General features: G+C 43.4%; 2 protein-coding genes across 7 annotated transcripts in view; one reads left to right on the forward strand and one right to left on the reverse strand.

Moving 5' to 3' along the window:
* Positions 1–18,179, forward strand: LOC100703039 (dual specificity protein phosphatase CDC14AB). Of its 4 annotated transcripts, XM_013266821.2 has the most exons (14): positions 1–469; positions 1,621–1,711; positions 4,807–4,882; positions 5,091–5,183; positions 5,273–5,352; positions 5,995–6,061; positions 9,479–9,541; positions 9,995–10,082; positions 10,692–10,922; positions 11,014–11,152; positions 11,921–12,137; positions 12,281–12,372; positions 16,158–16,295; positions 16,391–18,179. In XM_013266821.2, exons 1-14 carry the CDS (start codon positions 424–426, stop codon positions 16,437–16,439), a joined length of 1,470 nt encoding a protein of 489 aa, XP_013122275.1. In that variant the 5' UTR covers positions 1–423; the 3' UTR covers positions 16,440–18,179. The 4 variants fall into 4 exon arrangements, 3 of the variants coding, with proteins under 3 accessions (XP_013122275.1, XP_013122273.1, XP_013122274.1); XM_013266819.3 differs by lacking the exons at positions 1–469; positions 1,621–1,711 and adding an exon at positions 2,511–3,287; XM_013266820.3 differs by lacking the exons at positions 1–469; positions 1,621–1,711 and adding an exon at positions 2,511–3,287 and having other exon boundaries at positions 9,995–10,067.
* The window catches only part of dnai4 (dynein axonemal intermediate chain 4), a 14,081-nt gene continuing 11,325 nt past the window's right edge, over positions 17,777–20,532 (reverse strand). For all 3 annotated transcript variants that reach the window (XM_025900528.1, XM_005464539.4, XM_005464538.4), the window contains exons 16-17: positions 19,054–19,207; positions 17,777–18,898 (exon numbers count right to left, since the gene is read on the reverse strand). In XM_025900528.1, coding sequence (XP_025756313.1) covers positions 18,854–18,898; positions 19,054–19,207 — 199 coding nt within the window. In that variant the 3' untranslated portion in view covers positions 17,777–18,853. The remainder of the gene's footprint in view (positions 18,899–19,053; positions 19,208–20,532) is intronic.

The raw sequence follows: 20,532 nt of genomic DNA on the forward strand, positions 1-20,532 counted from the left end.
GCCGGTGATGTGTGCGTGCGCGCGTTTATGTGACCATTGACTGAGCATGTGCGAGGCAGCAGAGAGATTATCGCTGCCATGACTCTGGGCTGTCTTGTATATCTGCTACTTGCTGGAATATTCGTTGTAGTTCAGGCATGGAGGAGCGGAAACTTCTAAGTTCAGGCGCAGTCCGTGGAGCGGAGCTGAGTGACTCGGTTTCGGGGGATTTTGGAGACTTTACGCATGCTGCTCATCAGCTGCGGGCCGGGAGACTTTAAAGTTGGATGCTTTTAATTTACAGAAATGACGGAAGTGAAATGATATTCTGTAGTGAACTCTTGATATTTTTGGAACATCTCAAGTGGTCTCACAACAGATAACCAAGAAGAGGACAAACTCACTCTGTGACAGACTGTGACGCGACCATTCACACTGTAACAAATGGCAGATGGATATGAGCAGGCCAGCTCGTCAGAATTTATTAAAGGTAAGTTTAACATCAGTCCTGGGATGTAATACTGCATAATGGTTTTCTATAAGAAACTATAGCCTGCAATATTTCCATGTGTGTGACTGATAGCGTGCGTGGACAGACGTAAATACACAGGACTGAACTGCTTGTTCATTTTGGCTCATTTGTTCTTTCAAACAAAGCTAAAACAATATGATTCACTGTGAGTTACACTGACCATGATCTCCAGTCTCCATCATGGGGGATACTTACCCACTAACGAAATAAGAGATTAGGGAATTTCTGATTATTTTGTATTTTTTAGGTTTTTCATCAGCACTGTGGAGAACAATAACTCTTGACAGGACTTTGGGGGTAGCTGGTTGGCCTTTGGCCTGGAGGATGCTTCAGTATGGAAACGATTATGGGCTGGATCGTTTTTAGCTGTCTCTGCTATAATTAATATGATATACTAATAAACTGTAACTGGAATAGCTCTGCATTAAGACTGTAAAAAGAATCCTGGTAAAGTGAGTCCATGCATGTTCAGGTCAGCTTCACTGCTCGTCTCCAGGAATAAGCTTCACTCATCACCACCAAGTTTTTTTCTTTTCAGCTATCACTGCAGAACTTGTTTTTCAGTTTTACTGAAGCAGCCTAATCTGGTGAAATTAATCTGCCCACTTATGAGTACATGTAAACTATATGTAGCTGAAATGTTGAAACTTACAGGCTAACAGTTGGGGCAGGTTGTAGCCCAGTGTCCCACAGCTCATTCACTCATAGAGTCGTATAATAATATAGTTTAGTTAAAGAAAAGAATTGCAAAGTTTATTAAGTTTATAAAGCCACGACCCATTGTTCTCTAATCTGGTAAAAAGAAGCATTTCAGTAGTGCGAGGATTAAGTTTGTCTAAATCAGGTTAAGTAACCAGCACCAGTGTGTCATGTAAGGACAGGAGATTTGGGTCCTGCCTTGGTTTCAACAGCAGTTAATGAGGGGAACTGATCCTGTGCTGTAACTAAGACACCAAAAATACCTCGATACAGTCAGCAGCTCGGTGTGATTGGAACAAGAGAGCGTTATCGCTCTGTATCCTTGACCTGAAGCCAGGACTGTCTGTGAGGCTGACTGTAAAACCCATCAATAACGTAACCTGTGTGTGTGTGTGTGCTGTACACCACAGACCGCCTGTACTTTGCCACTCTGCGGGTCAAACCTAAGAATACAGCCAACACACACTTCTTCAGCACAGATGAGGAGTTCGTATATGAAAGGTAAGCTGCAGCCGGGCACTGTAATCTAGTCTGATCCCCAATTATGACGCACCGCCGTATTACATACATTTAAAGTGAGTCCGGATATTATAATTCATATGCTGATATTTTAGTTGGTGTTGTTCTTGGGTTTAGCTGAATATTAATTTAACAAAATACTTTTTGTACCACGTAAAAGTAAACTCATGACTTTCTATAACAGCAACAAGCATAAAATATTCAAAGTGACTCAAACACTGATCGTTTCATGTCATCTGTCCAGTATATCTGCAGAGATCTGCAGAGATCTGGTCTCTGTGGCCGAGACGGCTAAAACTGCCTGAAGGACGTCTACAGCTTCTTCAGTTCTTTGGGGTGTCTCGTACTGTTTTACAGTAAAAAGTGTAGTGTGTGAAGCACGCTTCCTTATGATTCTGCTAATTAGCTGTAGTTAATTATGTCAGCTGAGCTGGTCTGAGAGACACATGGAGCTGAAGGTTCAGTGACTTCTTCAGAGCCAAGAATCCTTTTCCTGGGACCGACGGGTCAGCCTGCAGATTCACTCACCAAACACATGATTGACTGGAAAGTGAAAAACGCTGTGATGTCATTGCCACTGAAAGTCATCCATGTTAACAGATTCTGCTCTTGCTCACTGTCAGCACACACTCATTCAAATCATTTCTTTCTGATGCCTCTTTTGTAACAGATTCACTTTGTTTGCCTCCATTTTTGTTGTTTGATGTCCTTTGATCTTACCTCATTAATATTCCACCTGTTCATTTTAGAGAGACAAGCCTTTTGACTGACACAGTCATGTTCCTGTCCTTCCTTGACTTCTCATTACTGCTCTCTGATTACTGTTATACTGTTATAAGAAGTCCACTGCTCCACCCGGAGGGATGGTGTCACAGCAACAAGGTTCCTGGTTCAAACCACAACTATGGCCTTTCTAGTTGGAGTTTACACACTTTCCCTGGTACACAGTCCAAAGACATGCATGTTCATTCACGTTAGGTTAACTGGTGATTTAGTTTAGTCCAGTTTTATTTGTATAACATCAGTTACCTCCAGGCCTTTTGTAGGTAAACATCCTACAATATTAGAGAGAAAACTTGAATTGGACAATTCCCAACAAGCAGGGATGGAAACAGTGGGACGGTAAAGCTTCTAATAGGGTTGGGGAGACCCTCAAAGAACTTCCTTACAGTGTCCTCAGTTGAAATCAGCAGCACATGCCATGCCGCCTGTATGTGAGCAGGAAGCTGCTTCCTCTCAGGACAGCTGCTCTGGCCACAACAAAGACTATCAGAACCTGGCCTGATGAAGCCTTACAGCAGCTGCAGGACTGTCCCCACACGACCAGGACATTTTGGAACATCCAGACCTGGAGGTGTACTGTGTTAGCTGGTCTATCCCAACCACAAGCCCTGGATGACCAGGGACGTCCACTGGCTGCCTTCAGATTTAGTGACAGGGTACGCTACAACGCCAAATCACACTACAGGTGGAAGATCACCTGGCAACAACAGCAGGCAGGTGTGGCAGGGAGTACAGCACATCACCGAGTACAGGAGCAGTCACAGAGCTGCCCAAGGTAATACTTCACTAGCAGAGCAGTTGAATCACTCCTTGTTTTGAAGTGCAGTCATCAGAGGCATGTATCCCACATCAATAAGTCCATCCTCACTGTGGAGGAGTGTGACATGAGACGCTCGGTGCACGCCATCAACCCTCTAACAGTAACAGCTCATACGTCAGTAAAGAAGACATGAGGTCCACATACTTCTGGAGAATGCACTTTCATCTAACCCATGTGCTGTATCTTGTTGATACATTTGCACTGTTTTTACGGCTTTCCCATGAAAATGTCTGTTGGTGTATCTCCCCAGATGTTGTCAGTACTGTTGCACACGTTTAAGGTGAAAATGGCACACCAGTGTGACTGATGTCATGCAGTGTTTGCCATAAATCCCTGTGAATCATCAGGGCACAGCGGCTGATCTGGTCCTGGCCTATATCTGACTCTATGGTCATAACCCCTGACTGAGCACGCACGAGGAGAAGGTCCTTTCTAAGGCTTCACTCAGATGAGTTATGGTTCCTTAAATGATCTGCATTTATTTTAGAAAATAAAATTGTTTTTGAGAAAATGATTACAAGTTTTAATTATACACCATTTATACACTGATGAGCGTGCTGACAGATCAGACGTGAAACAGTCTTGGAAAAATGTTCCATCTATGCGTTTATATGTGCTCTGCAAATTCCACCTTCACACTGTGGATGTTCTGCTGTGGAGCTACAGGCCACCACAGTACACAGGCCTGGGTGGAAACTGCTTGTTTCCAGCATTTCTTGACCTCTCAGAACTTTTTAGGAACTCTAGAAAGTTCTTGATGCTCAACTCTGAGCATCACGGGGTATATCACAGTTTCAGTGTGTCTGTCACATAGTGGGTGTTTGAGCTGTGTCCTCATGATTAACCGGGTAGGTGGTCTATGGGTAAACCTGAGATGGCCACATGATTATGATCCCATGCGCTTCCAGTCGATTTCTTTTGTGCCAAAATCATTTTCAAATGTGCATATTTTTTTAAACTTGGAGCTTTCAGTGCTTGTTTGACAGTCTTTGAAATTCTCTTCCTGTCATTTGTGCTGTTGGCCGACTTCTGTTGGTAGATACTGAACAGCAGTGATGATGTGTAATCTGGTATCCAATGCTGTGGTATTAGGAAAATGATTTTATAGAACCTGATGGATGTGTTCTGCCTTAGCAGTGGACAGTGCTGACTCGCACCACTGCTTGTCTGTCATGTAAAGAGCCAGTTTTGATAATAGTTTTATTTTCTGCAGCAGACAAACTGCCGGGATTTGAGTTTGGTTTCATTAAGTGACTCTAAGCTGCGAGGTTCCTCTGCCTGTCTGCGTCTGCACTGTGTGGGTGGAAACATCCAGATAAATGTCCCAAGGTTTTCTAACGGAGCATTTTATTATAACGAGATGAATGTCACTGACTTCACCTGTCAGTGGTTTTAGTTTTGTGGCTGATTTGTGTGTGTGTTGTTTTTGTGTTGTGAAGCTTCTATTTGACATCTCTCTCACTGTGTGTTGCAGTTTTTATGCAGACTTTGGGCCCCTCAACCTGGCCATGCTGTACAGATATTGCTGGAAACTCAACAAGAAGCTGAAGGTAATGCAGATGAAGGTCTGTAGGTCAGACTCGGGGCTGTGCTCATTGCTTTGCTGTATAGAGATATCATTTAGAAAATGTGTTACACTCTTATTTTGAAAGGTCTTTGCTCTGATGATATGTATGCACTCCTCTGACAGTGGACGCTTATTTTAAATGTAATAATGCACATGTGCTGTTTTCACTGATTATCATTATTGTTTTATAGTCTTTCACAATGTCTAGAAAGAGACTGGTCCACTACACCAGCTATGACCAGAAGAAGAGAGCCAATGCTGCTGTTCTCATTGGTGCCTATGCTGTAAATATCATTTCATTTGTCCATCACATCCTCTGATTGCCCGTCTGTCTGTCCATTATTAGTTATGTAGTTTAACCTCTGCCCTGTAGGTGATCTATTTGAAGAGAAGCCCAGAAGATGCCTACAGGACTCTGATAACAGGAAACAACACAGGCTACATGCCGTTTAGGTACAGGCGGCTGCTTTCTATGAAACAGCACTTCATGCCGGTGCTATTGTCATTACATTTACTGAGACACTATTCTTCTCTGTGTCTGTTAAATCTAGCTTAGCTTAGCATAAAGACTGGAAGCAGGAGTAACAAGAAGAAACTCCACCTAGCTGGAAATTATTTGCCGACCTTGGCATGAATGTTTCAGGAAGTCAGGAAACCTCATCAAACCCACGTTTTTAAGCTTGGGATGGGAACATTTTCCTGTATTATTGTGATTTGGAACTATATAAATAAAACTGAGTTCAGAAATTTGAATGAATTTTTAACAGTTTTTGAGCTCTTAGTGAGCTTTAGAGGTGCCAGTGGGTTGATTTTATTCATCTGGACTGAGGTAAGAACGTGGTTTCTCCCATTCCCAGTCCTGAGCTCAGCTCAGCTAAACAGGTGCTGCTTAGTTTTTACACTCTTAGTGAGACAGTTTTCATTATTGTCATGGTCAGTTTATTTACATTGCAAACAAGTCTGAGACCATAACAGTAGACATATGATCTGTACCCTATCCTATTGTAAAAGCTTTTATTTATAACTACATTACTATTACTGTATTTCTTCCACTCTGTGTGTGTGTGTGTGTGTGTGTGCGTGTGTGTGCCACAGAGATGCAGCGGTCGGAGAGTGCTCATTTAACCTCACTGTCCTAGATTGCTTACAAGGAATCCACAAGGTAGCAACAAGCACATCTAACATAGATGATTTTAGTAAAATTAAAATGACACTTATTAACTTTCATTTTGGTCATACCTCATTATTTTGTCAAGTTTAATGCAAAAACTCCTGTTTGAGCCACATTTGACATTGAACTCCTCTTATTCTGTAACACCAGTAATTAAATTCAGTTTTATTTATAGCACCAATTCTAAGCAACAGTTACTTCAAGATACTTTAACTTATAAGGTAAAGATCCTACAGCACTGCAAAGAAACCCCAACAGTCACATGAGACACTAGGAGTATACATTTGGCAACAGTGGGAAGGAAAAACTCCCTTTCAACAGGAAGAAACCTCCGGCAGAACCAGGTTTAAAGAGGCACCAATCCACTGTGACAGGTGCTTGAGAGATAAGAGAAGAGAGCAGAGAGAACTACAACGGAGTTAAATAATTACTAATGATTAAATACTTCAGTGATGTACAAACACAGAGGAATTGAAAACAAATGACTAAAGAAGAAATAGTCAGTGCATCAACATGTCTTTTAGACCCCATTCCTACAAAACTGCTCAAAGAAGTCCTGAACCTCTTAAGCCCCACGCCCCCGGTACCGGGGGAAAAAGGGAGGAGATCATGTTTAATCGGTTATAACGCCGGTTGAGAAATATAACTCCAGACATGTGTGGTATCCACAGAAACCTCAGAATCTCAGCTACAATGTCATATAAACCATTTCTACAACCACCAAACACACCGCAAACAAGCCGCGATTAAACGAGCAGTTACGTAAATGCGCAGAAGTCCGCTAACACGCAAACGAGAACCAGACATTCTTCAGACTTCATGTAACCGGTTATAAATAGGCTGGCTAGCTTCCAGGGCTATCACTGCGTAAACACACAAAGTTTGACCACGATCGGACTAAAATTCACCGAATTAGCTGCAAAAGAAGAAAAAAATTAGGCGAGAATAAAATCTACTTCCTTTTTCTGTGTTCCAGTCTCAGTAACTTTGACACAGTAATATCCGCTTTAATATTTACACCTCTGATTAAATGTCCCAAGTGTTAGCTTCATTTTGATACCAAGATTGTAAGGACGGAGTTTGTAATTGCAGAGAAATAATCAATTTAATTGAGGCATTGCATTTTCGAGCAGGAAGCTCAGAAAACCCCTTGGGGCTCAAGAGGTTAATTAATTCTTCGATCTTAAATATGATCAACCTATCTCTAATAATCGGCTATGTACCACAGGCCTTCAAGCTGGCTGTAGTTAAACCTTTACTTAAAAAGCATCTCTAGACCCAGCTGTCTTAGCTAATTATAGGCCAATCTCCAACCTTCCTTTCATATCAAACATCCTTGAAAGAGTAGTTGTCAAACAGCTAACAGATCATCTGCAGAGGAATGGCTTATTTGAAGAGTTTCAGTCAGGTTTCAGGGCTCATCACAGCACAGAAACAGCTTTAGTGAAGGTTACAAATGATCTTCTTATGGCCTCTGACAGTGGACTCATCTCTGTGCTTGTCCTGCTAGACCTCAGTGCAGCGTTCGATACTGTTGATCATAATATCCTATTAGAGCGATTAGAACATGCTGTAGGTATTACAGGTACTGCGCTGCAGTGGTTTGTATCATATCTATCTAATAGACTCCAATTTGTACATGTAAATGGAGAGTCCTCTTCACCCACTAAGGTCAATTATGGAGTTCCACAGGGTTCAGTGCTAGGACCAATTCTATTTACATTATACATGCTTCCCTTAGGCAGCATCATTAGAAGACATAGCATAAATTTTCACTGCTATGCAGATGACACGCAGCTCTATCTATCCATGAAGCCAGGTAACACACACCAATTAGTTAAACTGCAGGAATGTCTTAAAGACATAAAGACCTGGATGGCCGCTAACTTTCTGCTTCTTAATTCAGATCAAACTGAGGTTATTGTACTCGGCCCTGAAAATCTTAGAAATATGGTATCTAAGCAGATTCTTACTCTGGATGGCATTACCTCGGCCTCCAGTAACACTGTGAGAAACCTTGGAGTCATTTTTGACCAGGACATGTCCTTCAACGCACATATTAAACAAATATGTAAGACTGCTTTCTTCCATTTGTGCAACATCTCTAAAATTAGAAATATCCTGTCTCAGAGTGACGCTGAAAAACTAGTTCATGCATTTATTACTTCCAGGCTGGACTACTGTAATTCATTATTATCAGGATGTCCTAAAAACTCCCTGAAAAGCCTTCAGCTGATCCAAAATGCTGCAGCAAGAGTCCTGACAGGGACTAGAAAGAGAGAGCAGATTTCTCCTGTTTTGGCTTCCCTTCATTGGCTTCCTGTTAAATCCAGAATTCAAAATCCTGCTCCTCACATACAAGGTCTTAAATAATCAGGCCCCATCTTATCTTAATGACCTTGTAGTACCATATCACCCTATTAGAGCACTTCGCTCTCACACTGCAGGCCTACTTGCTGTTCCTAGAGTATTTAAAAGTAGAATGGGAGGCAGAGCCTTCAGTTCAGAGCCCCCTTCATGGGGGATTCCCATGATGCACTGGGTGTTTCTTCTTCACTCACTATAGCTGTGTCCCAAAACGTCAGCTGCATCCTTCGGAGGACCCGGCCTTCGCGGTCTACGTGGGGTGGGTCCTTCGAAGACCGAGAAGGCCGGAAGTGCGAGGCTGTGAAATGGGACGGTCTAGCCTTCAGATTTGCGTCACCGCTGTGTCGGTGGAGTTTAATAAACTCGTCCGTCTGCTCCTTGCTATCTAAAATATAACAGGACACTGGCGTAAATTCTCGACCGTCTCACACTTCTGTTTAATCAGTTTTCTGTTTGACATTTATTCAGCTGTGTGAAAATCCCGGAGGAACCCACCCGATGGATTAATAAAGTTTTATTTAATCCAATAACTTTGATCTCAGCCAACCCGATTTACTCCGGAACAAATAAAACACCGAAAAAAGGGAAACAATTACATTTTAAGTTATCCGAGTGACTTATATATCATGTTTAACCTGAGTAGCGAAAGAGCGGGGGTCTGAAAACGATGAAGCCGGGAGTCCGCGGCTCTCGCCGGCTCGAGTGACCATTGAACCTCCCGGCTAGCTATCGAGCTGGTGGGTAACAGACGTCTCCGAAAACGTCGGCGCACTTTTGCAAATATGCGATGTCTTGATAAACCAAGCAGATATTTGAAATTTACACAGCTACTTTCTCGCCTGAAAATATGTTAAAAGTTTATTTTGTGACCCAGAAAGATTAATAAGAATAATTTTAAAACTTAGTAGCGGCCTAAATTGAACTGAATCTGTGAAAACAATGCAGATCACTATAACACTAAACATTTCAGCCCTTTGGGGGGAGTTGTATGCTCTGAGTGCTTTTGTTTTGAAAATCTTTTTCTGCTCTTTTCCTCTGCAGGCATTACAACATGGTTTCCTGGATTTTGAAAGGTTCAGTGCAGAAGAATATGAACATTATGAGGTAACAGACTGCAGAGTGCTGACTGTTCCACAGGTCTATATCAATGAAAACAGGACCAGGATAAATACAGTGAGAAATAAATAACGTACGGTTGTTATTCATCTAATTTATTTGCAGTGCTGTTAGTAACACAGTCAGGGCCAACCAATGGCTCCTACGGTGCAGGTGCAGGTCTGCCTTGGTGCACACTGTATTTCCTCAGTGTCTCAGTTAGATTGATCCATGACTCATCCTGTCCAAGTGATAGACAGTCAGTGATAATAAAAGTCAGCTCACCTGTGTCCACTGCAACAAAACTGATTTCCAATGAAAGGTAAAAGCCCCCCAAAACAGACCGTGTGTCTTCATTACTGCAGTGGTGGTATAATTAAGGTGTTCTGGATCCAGTGTTTCAAAATGATATGTTGCTAACCTCTATCACCGCTTTTCTTTCCTTTCTTTTTGTGCTTTTAGCGAGTTGAAAATGGAGATATGAACTGGATCATTCCGGGAAAAATCCTGGCGTTCAGTAGCCCTCATTCTCGTGGTAAGATAGAAAATGGTGAGTCAGAATCTCAAAGCTAAAAGCTAAAAGGTTTCAGTGCTCGTGTTGCTTGGTCTGACAGAAGGCCTGTGCAGCCCCCTCTGCCTGCACATCCTGACACAGCTGAGAAGAGCTAACCTTACCCTGCTGTCTTCTGATGCCGTGTATTGTTTTCTGCTCAGCGCTGTCATGTGTGAGGTGTCATGTTGTTACAGCTGGATTAGATGAGCCTGAACCCTGCAGTGGCTCGGGGTTTCCCACGATGCACTCATGCTTCTTCTTCACTCAGCTCTTTTCTCTTTCTGTGTATTTACACACCACTTTGCACGTAGTTATTATTCATCTCTGGCTCTCTTCCAGTCCATCTCTTGTCCTGTTGTCGTCCCCTCACCCTGAGCCACATGTGGCAGATTGCTTCCCTTAGCCTTGTTCGTGCTAAAAGGGAGTTTTTCTTTCCCACTGTCACCAGGTGCTTGGGGCCGTTCGATTGCTGGGGTTTTCTCTGTATTAATGTCTTTACCTTACAATATAAATCAGTTGGCACTATATAATCTTACATTTGCATTAAGAAACAGACCCACGCTGATTGAAATGAATGATGTAAGTTGTTGTTGATTCTGTCTCCAGGTTATCCCCTTCACACACCCGAGGCATACTTCTCATACTTTTGCCAAAATGACATAACGACCGTGGTTCGTCTGAACAGGAAGTTGTATGATGGCAGGCGGTTTGAGGATGCAGGATTTGAGCACCACGACCTCTTCTTTCTTGATGGGACCACGCCCTCTGACCTCATCATCAGACGCTTTCTGCATGTGTGTGAAAGTACAGACGGGGCAGTGGCAGTGCACTGTAAAGGTAGGACTGCAAGTGTTTATGTGTGTTTAATTGATGTCATTTATTTCTTTTATCTTAACTTTGTGTCTTTAAACACTCCATCCATTTACAGCTGGATTAGGCCGCACGGGCACTCTGATTGGCTGCTACCTGATGAAGCACTTCCGGTTTACTGCAGCTGAGGCGATTGCTTGGATCAGAATTTGCAGACCTGGATCTATCATCGGGCCACAGCAAAACTTCTTAGAAGAGTGAGTTTGTGCCTCAGCTGTGATCGCCCAACCCAAACGGTCCGATTTCTGTGACTCCAAAGGTATCGACGGCATCAGTCGATACCTTTAATGAGACGATCATTAAACTTTAGTGCCGTTCATGAAAGTACAGGAGTAATGCTTTCCAAATGATGTGCACACAGACAAGTGCACGTCTGCAACACTTAATTAGGATAATGTGCCCTGTCACAAAGCACAAGTAGATCAGGAAGGGTCTGAGGTGTCACCGTGGCCTCCAACTTCTCCAGATGTCAATCTCATCAAGCATCTGTGAGATGTGCTGGACAAACAAGGCCCGTCTGTCCTTAGGCTGTGGAATCTATTGCTGTTATCACACAAGATGTTTCTCCATGCTGAGGTCATGGTTGGAGCATGCTGGAAATGTAGTAAAAGTTAGAAGAGAAGCAAAAGGTGGAGGTCAGGGTGGGGCATTCCCCAGGGTGCCCATGTGCAGGTGGTGGTGGTGACTGTAGCTGCAGCAGTGGGAAACTGGTGGATGATGAATCAAATCTAATTTAAAAAAAGCCTGAAAACTGTGTTACAGCTGCAGCTGGTTTCCCTGCCTGGTAACTCTCCTCAGCTCTGGACGCACACTTCCTCCTTATGTCACAGTAGTGCTCCGTTGCTAATGGCTACTAGCTTTGTGTGTCTACTTACACGCTAAACCAGGATGTTGAACGTTACACCTGCTGAACCTGCTAAACACGATATCATAGTTTGTGGCGTGTGTTTTATGTTTGTGTGCAGGAAGCAGCACAGTTTGTGGGTTCAGGGTGACGTGCATCGGTCTAAACAGAAGATGGTCCAACAGAGACTGAGTCGGCAGCAGCAGCTGCAGCAACAGCAGCTTCACCGCTCTGACTCTGTGCAGGGAGGGAAACAGGGGCCAGTGTCCTCCCTGCTTTCCAGCATGGATGACCTGTCAATCAACACCGTCCTCTGCAGGTCATATAGCACGGATGAGGTCAGCGGTGTGACTTCATAGCATCAACGTGACCTTTTTTTAATGGTTACTGCAGAATTCAAACAGGCTACTGAGTTATAATCACAATGAGAACAATGTTGTGTTTTCACGCTTCTAATTGTGTTTCTTTCGTGCCTGTGCAGAATAACTGCAAAGAAGTCAGTCTGACACAGGGAGACAAACTCAGAGCACTGAAGGGAAAACGGCCACCGAGATCAGTGTCATCCTCCTCAAGGTACCAATTGCTGTAATTTAATTTATGGTTAATGGTTCTGGTTATTGTGGACAGTGCAAGAGACACATGTTGAGAACGGATTAGATCAAATGCTGGAAACAAAGTTTCTATTAACAAGGATATAGACACCAATATGTTTTTTGTGGATGTTAGAAAACAGAACGCTGCTTTCAAAGAACGCACGCTTTATGTTTGCACGCTGTCTAACAGACAGACTGGACTGAATGAAATCGTCCTGTGTCCTCATCTCTGCAGTGTACATGTTGTGTATAACCTGCTCTAGTTCATGAATCCTTTTTTGTGCGGGTGTGTCATCCTGTCTTTCTTCTTTGGTTAAACTGAAACCTAAATGCAACAAGAGACGTGTTACGTTCCCCCCGAAGGGGTCTAGGCGTGCGAGTGAGGGGACCAGTAACAAATGAGTCCAGAACAGAATGAAAGGAGAACAGACAGGTGCTTTTAGTAAATAAAATAGTCTTTATTATAAATAATCTTAACATAAAGAGCCAGCAACGCCGTTTGACCAATAAAACTTAGAAAAAGGAAAAGGTTGCAACAACAAAGAACACAACCAAACACAAACTCCACACCACGAGGAGGCACTTCCAGGGGCCCACAAGCTCACCCTGTCACTAGCAGCGGCTAGCTTTACTGCTGCCGAGGCCCACAAGCCCACACTACTCACATAAAGCAGCTATACTGCTTCCACAACTCCACACTTCAAGCAGGATAACCACACACCAAGCAAAGACACCAGAGAACACCACCCCTGCTCACAGCTCATCCCCAGCTTAAATAGCCTCAGAGGTGATTGCTGACTGGATTCAGGTGGCACACGAGGCTAACCAAGAGCAGCTGTGTCCTGGGGAGAGAGGAGAGTGAGAGAGACAGAGGGGGTAGGAGTGGCAAGAGAGGAGGAGGCGGAGAAAAACACCACGCCCACACAAGGGCAGTTTCAGGAGGCCCAGCTAGGGCCGTAACACCCCCTCCCATAAATACAAACCAGTGGTTTGTCACAGAATGTCCTACCCAACTTTTAAACATATCACTTACCATGCACCATAATAACGGTTAGGCATACCCTGCCAAATCTGCCAAGACCTTTTTGATGGGTTGAAAACACTGCATGGGGTTGGCTCAAGTCCCTCAACATAGTGTTCCAAGTGACAGCCAGATGTTTTTTGAGCCATCACATATGGAGAACCCGTGAGGCAGCTAGAAGGCCTTACAGCAACACTTCTCTGACGCTTTTTCGCTAGGTCATGGCGATAGGCATGCTGGTTAGCCAGAGGTGGGGGTTGGAATGGTTGTGTCACACGCAATCTGTCACAATGTAGGTCATCTGGACCCGAAAGATTGTCAACAGGTGGCATCTCATAACCAGTTGAGCTCTGACATTCACCAAATGACACCACTGAGCAATTATGCTCTAATTGTTCCCTAGGACTGGTAACTTTGTCCGTTTGTGAACCACAGTTCACTCTTTTGAAAGCAGATCGATTTTGCTTTGAGTTGGCTTTCAAACAGTGAGCAATCAGGTGGCCAGGTTTGTGGCAGAAAAAACAGAGCTTTGTTTTGGCTCTTGCCACCATGCCTGTATTAGCATTGTTAGCTGGCACACTCCTAACTCTCGAGACTGACTGTTTCTGTTTGCAGGCCTCACAATTTGCTATTAAATGGCCAGACTTGGAACAGAAAAAACACTTTCGTTTTGCCTTGGGATGGGACACAAGTACCTCCCCCTTTGGGTACTGTGTAGCTGGCACATCACTAACCTTCACTGGGGCATCGCATCGGTCGTGCTTAATAACACTGTTTTATGGATGAGGGCAAACTCATCAGCCAGTGTTACAGCCTGCTGTAATGAGGACACCTTATGTTCACTGAGGTATACTGCGATGCGCTCGGAGATGCAGTTCTTAAACTCCTCTATCAGCATTAATTCACGCATCGACGCCAGGTCATTAGCTTTGCTGGACACACACCACCGATCAAAAAGCACACTTTTCTTCCTCGCAAAACCTCGGTAGGATTGACCCTGTCCCCTTTTTAATCCCCGGAAACGCTGCCTATAAGCTTCTGGGACTAGCTCATAAGCCAGCAGGATAGCACTTTTCAGCTTGTCATAGTCCAAGCTGTCCTCAGCTGATAGCGAGGAACAAACTACCTGAGCCTTACCTGCCAGCTTACATTGTAGTAAAATAGCCCACGAATCCCGTGGCCAGTGCAAAGCTGTGGCTACACGCTCAAAGGACTCAAAATAACTGTCAACTTCAGTGTCGCGAAACACTGGAACCAGACGAATGTTTTTCCCCACATCAAATGGTGCTTCTGCCTGCTGAATGGCAGTCGCAGGAAGGGAAGCCTGCTGGAGTTCTAACTGTCGCAACTTGACAGCTGTCTCTGCTTCCACCTTTTTCAACTCAACCTCTCTGGCTCTGGCAAGCTCTGCCTCTAAACGCTTAAGCGCCATCTCCTTCTTTAGCTGGAACTCCCTCTCACAATCCTCCCTTTCTAACTGAAGACGAGCCAGGCGTACACAGAGCCCAGCATCCTGCTTCGAGCCTACACTCGATTCAATGGAGAATCGTTCGAAGTGAGGCAGTGTCATCGGCTTGTCCTCAGGCAGCCCCTGAGCAACAGGCGTAGACACTGATGGAGCTACACCTTGAGCTGGCACCTGCGGAACAGGCTGAGATGCTTCACCATGCTCAAGTGGACTGGCAGACACTGGCAAGGCCACCATCCCTTTCTCCACCAAGCCAGACACAAGAGCAGCTTTCAGCTCAGCCTTACGCAGAGCCGTGGAGACAGAAATGCCATAAAATGATGCCACCTCATGCAAATCCCTTTTCCTATAGGTGTCCAGCTGGACAAGCGAAGGGTTCGCTAGAAACACAGCAATATCAAAGGTAGCCATTAAAACTAAAACCTACCTGAGGCTAACAATAACAAAGAAGAACCACCTCCAATACACAAATGAAAGACAGGTGGGAAATATGTGTGGCCACAGGTTAACCAATAAATGACATAAATGACGCCTGACACTGTCCTCAGTTCAAGTCAGGCAGTCCTCCACCTTTACTGTACACAGTGTTGGTAGAGCACCACTTCCCCCTCCTGACGGTTTGCCAGAATCGCTTCAAGGCAGTCCGAATGTGTTTTCCCACGGCATTACTGAACTCCTCCTACACCCAAGTTTTTGCTGCAGCTGCGGCCTGAGCTGCGTTTCGATTGACCTGCCAGCTGCCTTTGCTCTCCACCCTTGGCTGCCACCAGACACACAATCAGTAGATAATACCTCTGCTCATTACAGTTTTTGTTTTGGTCCCTGAATCCACGGCCCAAATATAGAAGATATATAAGATGCTGCCATAGCTCAAGAAACATTTTCTAAAAAGTAATACTTACAAATCGGGGATATGGGAGCTGTGGCAAAAAGAAACAAAAGTGAAGGATGACCATGAACCAAACTCACAACGTGCTTCAGGCTTCTCCTGTAAACTAACATCACTAAACTGCTAACCTGACACAACCAAACACTGGGCTACTTCCAAGGAGGTTAAATAGAGGTACCTCCAACACGTCAAAGTGTATTTGTACTTTATCTCTTGTACAGAGTATATGTGCAGATGTTGATTCCTGCAATGAGCGTAGAAATCATCAGAAGAATTTTTAGAGAAATTGTTCGTTGTGCTCATTTTTGTGAAGGTTTAGTATTTGCTCTTGGATAACATATACGTGTATACGAATACGTTATAACGTGTTCTTGTTTTCTGTTTCAGGTTAAACCTGTCCAAGACTTCACCCTGCTCCATCCTCCCTCCCCCCAAGCCCTCCAAAGTCCACCTTTCCCTCACCCCCTCTTCTACTAAAAGGCTGGTACGAAGTTCCTCTACCACCACTGCTCCACACATCAGGAGGTTGGTGTCTGTACCTTTGTTCCTTATTAGAAGAACATTATAATAACATCAAGAATAAAACTAATATAAAATGTGATGTGCTGATGTCTCCCCAGTCCCTTCAGCCTCAGTTTGTTCAGCACCAGGCCAGCACTGATTCACTGACTTCACACCTGGGACGTTCTGGTCTGGTCATGAATCAGCCCGGCTGATGATAGACTTGCTGAAAACTGGATCAGCTCTCTTGCAATGTTTGGTCGTTTAATAGGCCTTAATTCCTTTTTTAGCCCCAATAACTACTTTTCATTTTGACAGACAGAGCCAACAGTTTGTCACCACTTTAAGGGCTGATTAACTGGTCACGTGATCCATTCTGTGGTAAAAGGACTGACACCTTAAATCATCACGTCTCTTGGGTATAGCAGGCAGGTAACTGTTAAAAACTGCTGCTGCATATTGCATATATAACATCTGCTAGATGCTGAATGTCCTGTTTTCACAATTATTTTGCTGGAAGCAAAAGACACGTGCAGGTGCAAAGACCAAACAACGCTAACAGGGGATAAAAGGTTGTGGCCAGAGGACAGAGTCAGATCATCGCCAAGAGCAGTTTGGTGCTTCTGATAAACGGCTGCTGCCATTTGTCCATCCAAAGTTCAGAACCACAGGATGTAGACGGCCTGAAGCGCCTCAATGCATTAGCAAAGCGAAAGTTATCACATCTGCTGTGAATTCCTTCTAGAAACTTCAGCGCAGATTCAAATCATGGTTCTTCATGTTAACGGTGCACATAAATCACATTAGTGTCTCTTAACAGGATTCATCCCGCCACCTCAGTACACTCTGGAATGGTTTGATGAACATGGAAAAACTGCAGATACCCTCTATCTCAGTCTGAATGAGCAGCTGATCTACCAGAGTCACTCAGATCTGCACCTTCCCAATTTAAACTATCAGGACTTTTACGACTCGTTACCAACGTCTTGGTTGCAGAAACGCAGACCTTTAAAAGTCGTACCAAAATCCACAGGATCACAGGTTTATTGGCTGCACATGATGGACCTAGCATATTTGGCAAGTTGTTGCAATGTTGTCTCTCCATTTTCAGTACTTTAGTAACCTGGTTGGGGTTAGAGAACCATAGCAAATCACATCTTTTGTAAGAGACTGGTGCTCATTGTTCAAGAATTAACAACTGGACACAAAATTGTCTTGCAAGAGCAAGAGTGATAGACTGCTTCTGCTATAGATGTTATTTATATTTTTCAAGACTATTTCATCCATAAAGTATGACAAACTTATATTTGTTGGTCTTTTAATGTTCTAATAATCCAGTCACATGCAAAGCAGAGCGAGGGACAAAAAGCCACGACATGCTTATAATGCACTTTACCTCTGAGCACACATGCTAGCAATAAAAGACAAAAAAGAGTCATTAAAGGAAATCAATTAAATGAAGACAGAGATTCTGAGTTTCATACATGTCAATCATCACAAACGTATCAGACTGAACAAGGCACACACTTTATTTCACAGGTTCTAACATGAAAGTCATTCATATTCATACACTGAATTTGTCAACAGTACTTTGGGAAAAAGACAAATATTTTGAAGGAAATCATACATAAAGCAAATTCACTATGTTCAGCTTTGCACTATTTTTTTCTTGCAGTAAAATTCTTAATATGCAAATGATGTTCAGCTTTGAAACTGTTGCTGCTGTCATACTTTACTGTATCTGAATGTGTGTCAGACTGTGTGACGATGACAGCAGCTCAGATGTGCTGTCTGATTGGTCGTTTACTCCAAAGGAGGAAAATGAGTCAGTGGTGACACATAGTTTGAGGTGATGACTAACGGTAGTGTGAAGTGCTGAAATCAACAATAAAGTCCAAGTAATGATGAGATAATGACTCATGCTTCTCTTTGTTATCACACTGAAGACCCTCTGTCATTGTTTCATAATCTTATCTGAAAGTCACCTGACACAAACTGCTGTGGGATGCCGAGACTGTGGATTCCATGTGCTTGGTATCATTTGGGGAATTTAATGACCAAAACAGCACAAATAGCTGAGGTGACTCTATAAGGGAATCCCCTCTTGTTGACACTGTCCTGAGTCAAAGTATAAGGAACTGAGTTACATGGATTGCCTGCATATACACTGACCTACGTATATGAAACACTGTACATGTCTGAAACAGTACGTATATTATCAAAATAAGGAAAAGCATAATAGGGCCTGCTGTATTTCTATAACGTCTTCTTAAATTATAATCCTGGCTGTATGTAGACCTTGCTGTAGTTAGGTTAAATAAGTCCTCTATAGTATCCAAATCATTGTCTGGTTGGGACACTTATCTGTCAGGTGTCTCACCTATAAACAACCATACAAACATGTTTCTAGCTGCTGATTCTTTTGTCTTATCTGGTAACCTAGTCTACCTCTACAGATGCTCATGAAGCAGCAGCCAATGGAAACAGGAGTGTGGCTATCTTTGTGTCTTATGTACATTTCTACAGACGACTCTGTCACCAACCTCAGGCTGATTGGACATACATGTGTTTGTTTCATAGAGTTATCTAGATGCTGCAGAGCAGATGAGGTCTTCCAGAACATCCACCTGTAAGAAAACATCCAGAACAAAATTTTAAACCACATCATTGTCTTTGCCATCTAACACACACCAAGCAGACAGCTCTTAAAAGGAAATGTCTCCCCTGCTGCTTCTTTCCCACTGCTAGAATCAGGCCGTCCTTTCTACCAGCTTAATGTTACCTGGCTCTGCTCTCCTACATTGAGATTCTTCAGCTGGTAGACAGTCACATGACCATCACTGTCTCCTACCACAACGCAGTCAGCCTGAGAGGAAAACAGCAAGGACGTCATCCTCACACCAGGGGCTGCAGGCTGCACAATGACTGGGTCCAGACTGGAGCAAAGAGGTGCATATATGGACAAGACACAGGTGATACAGAGAGCAGCACAGGTGGACTGAATGTGAGTCAGACTCACATTCAGTTCAATTCAATAATATTTATACAGCACCAAATCACAGCAACAGTCGCCTCAAGGCGCTTTATACTGTAAAGAGAAGGAAAACAGGATAAAGACATGCTGTGGAAGAGAGACAGAGGTTAATAACAGATATGATTCGATGCAGAGAGGTCTGTTAACACATAGTGAGTGGCTGGAAAGGAAAAACTCAATGCATCATGGGAATCCCCGGCAGCCTACGTCTATTGCAGCATAACTAAGGGAGGATTCAGGGTCACCTGGTCCAGCCCTAACTATATGCTTTAGCAAAAAGGAAAGTTTGAAGCCTAATCTTGAAAGTAGAGATAGTGTCTGTCTCCCGAATCCAAACTGGAAGCTGGTTCCACAGAAGAGGGGCCTGAAAACTGAAGGCTCTGCCTCCCATTCTACTTTTAAATACTCTAGGAACAACAAGTAGGCCTGCAGAGCGAGAGCGAAGTGCTCTAATCGCTCTAATAGGATATTATGGTCAACAGTATCGAACGCAGCACTGAGGTCTAGCAGGACAAGCACAGAGATGAGTCCACTGTCAGAGGCCATAAGAAGATCATTTGTAACCTTCACTAAAGCTGTTTCTGTGCTGTGATGAGCTCTGAAACCTGACTGAAACTCTTCAAATAAGCCATTCCTCTGCAGATGATCTGTTAGCTGCAGAGGTGTGGACTCGAGTCACATGACTTGGACTCGAGTCAGACTCGAGTCATTAATTTTATGACTTTAGACTTGACTTGAAAAAATGTCCTAAGACTTGTGACTTGACTTGGACTTTTACACCAGTGACTTGTGACTTGAATTGGACTTGAACCTGTTTACTTGAAAAAACTTGATATTTCACCCGAAATCTAAAATTTAACACGCATATTATATAGAAAGTGTGCACCATTAATTCAATTCATTCATTCATTTATTCAAACCACACTCCGTACATATGTGTGCGTGAGCTGTAGCACAGCCAATCAAATTAACCCAATTTTTTTCAAAAAAAAAAAAAAAAAAAAAAAAGCTCAAAAATGCTGCGAGTAGTTATTTTTTTTCAGGTACATAAACTATGAAGTAGTCAACAAAAAACTGAAATGCAATATGCAAAACATGCAAGAAGAGAATCACAGACGGAGATGGAACAACTTCCAACTTTGTCCAAGAGTTGAAGTTGCATAAAGAACGGTGGGTGGTGCTTCTCTTTTGCTACGATGAGATAGCTGACTTCATCTAACTAGCAAA

The sequence above is a fragment of the Oreochromis niloticus genome, linkage group LG18, assembly GCF_001858045.2.
Source record: "Oreochromis niloticus isolate F11D_XX linkage group LG18, O_niloticus_UMD_NMBU, whole genome shotgun sequence".
Lineage (NCBI taxonomy): Eukaryota > Metazoa > Chordata > Actinopteri > Cichliformes > Cichlidae > Oreochromis > Oreochromis niloticus.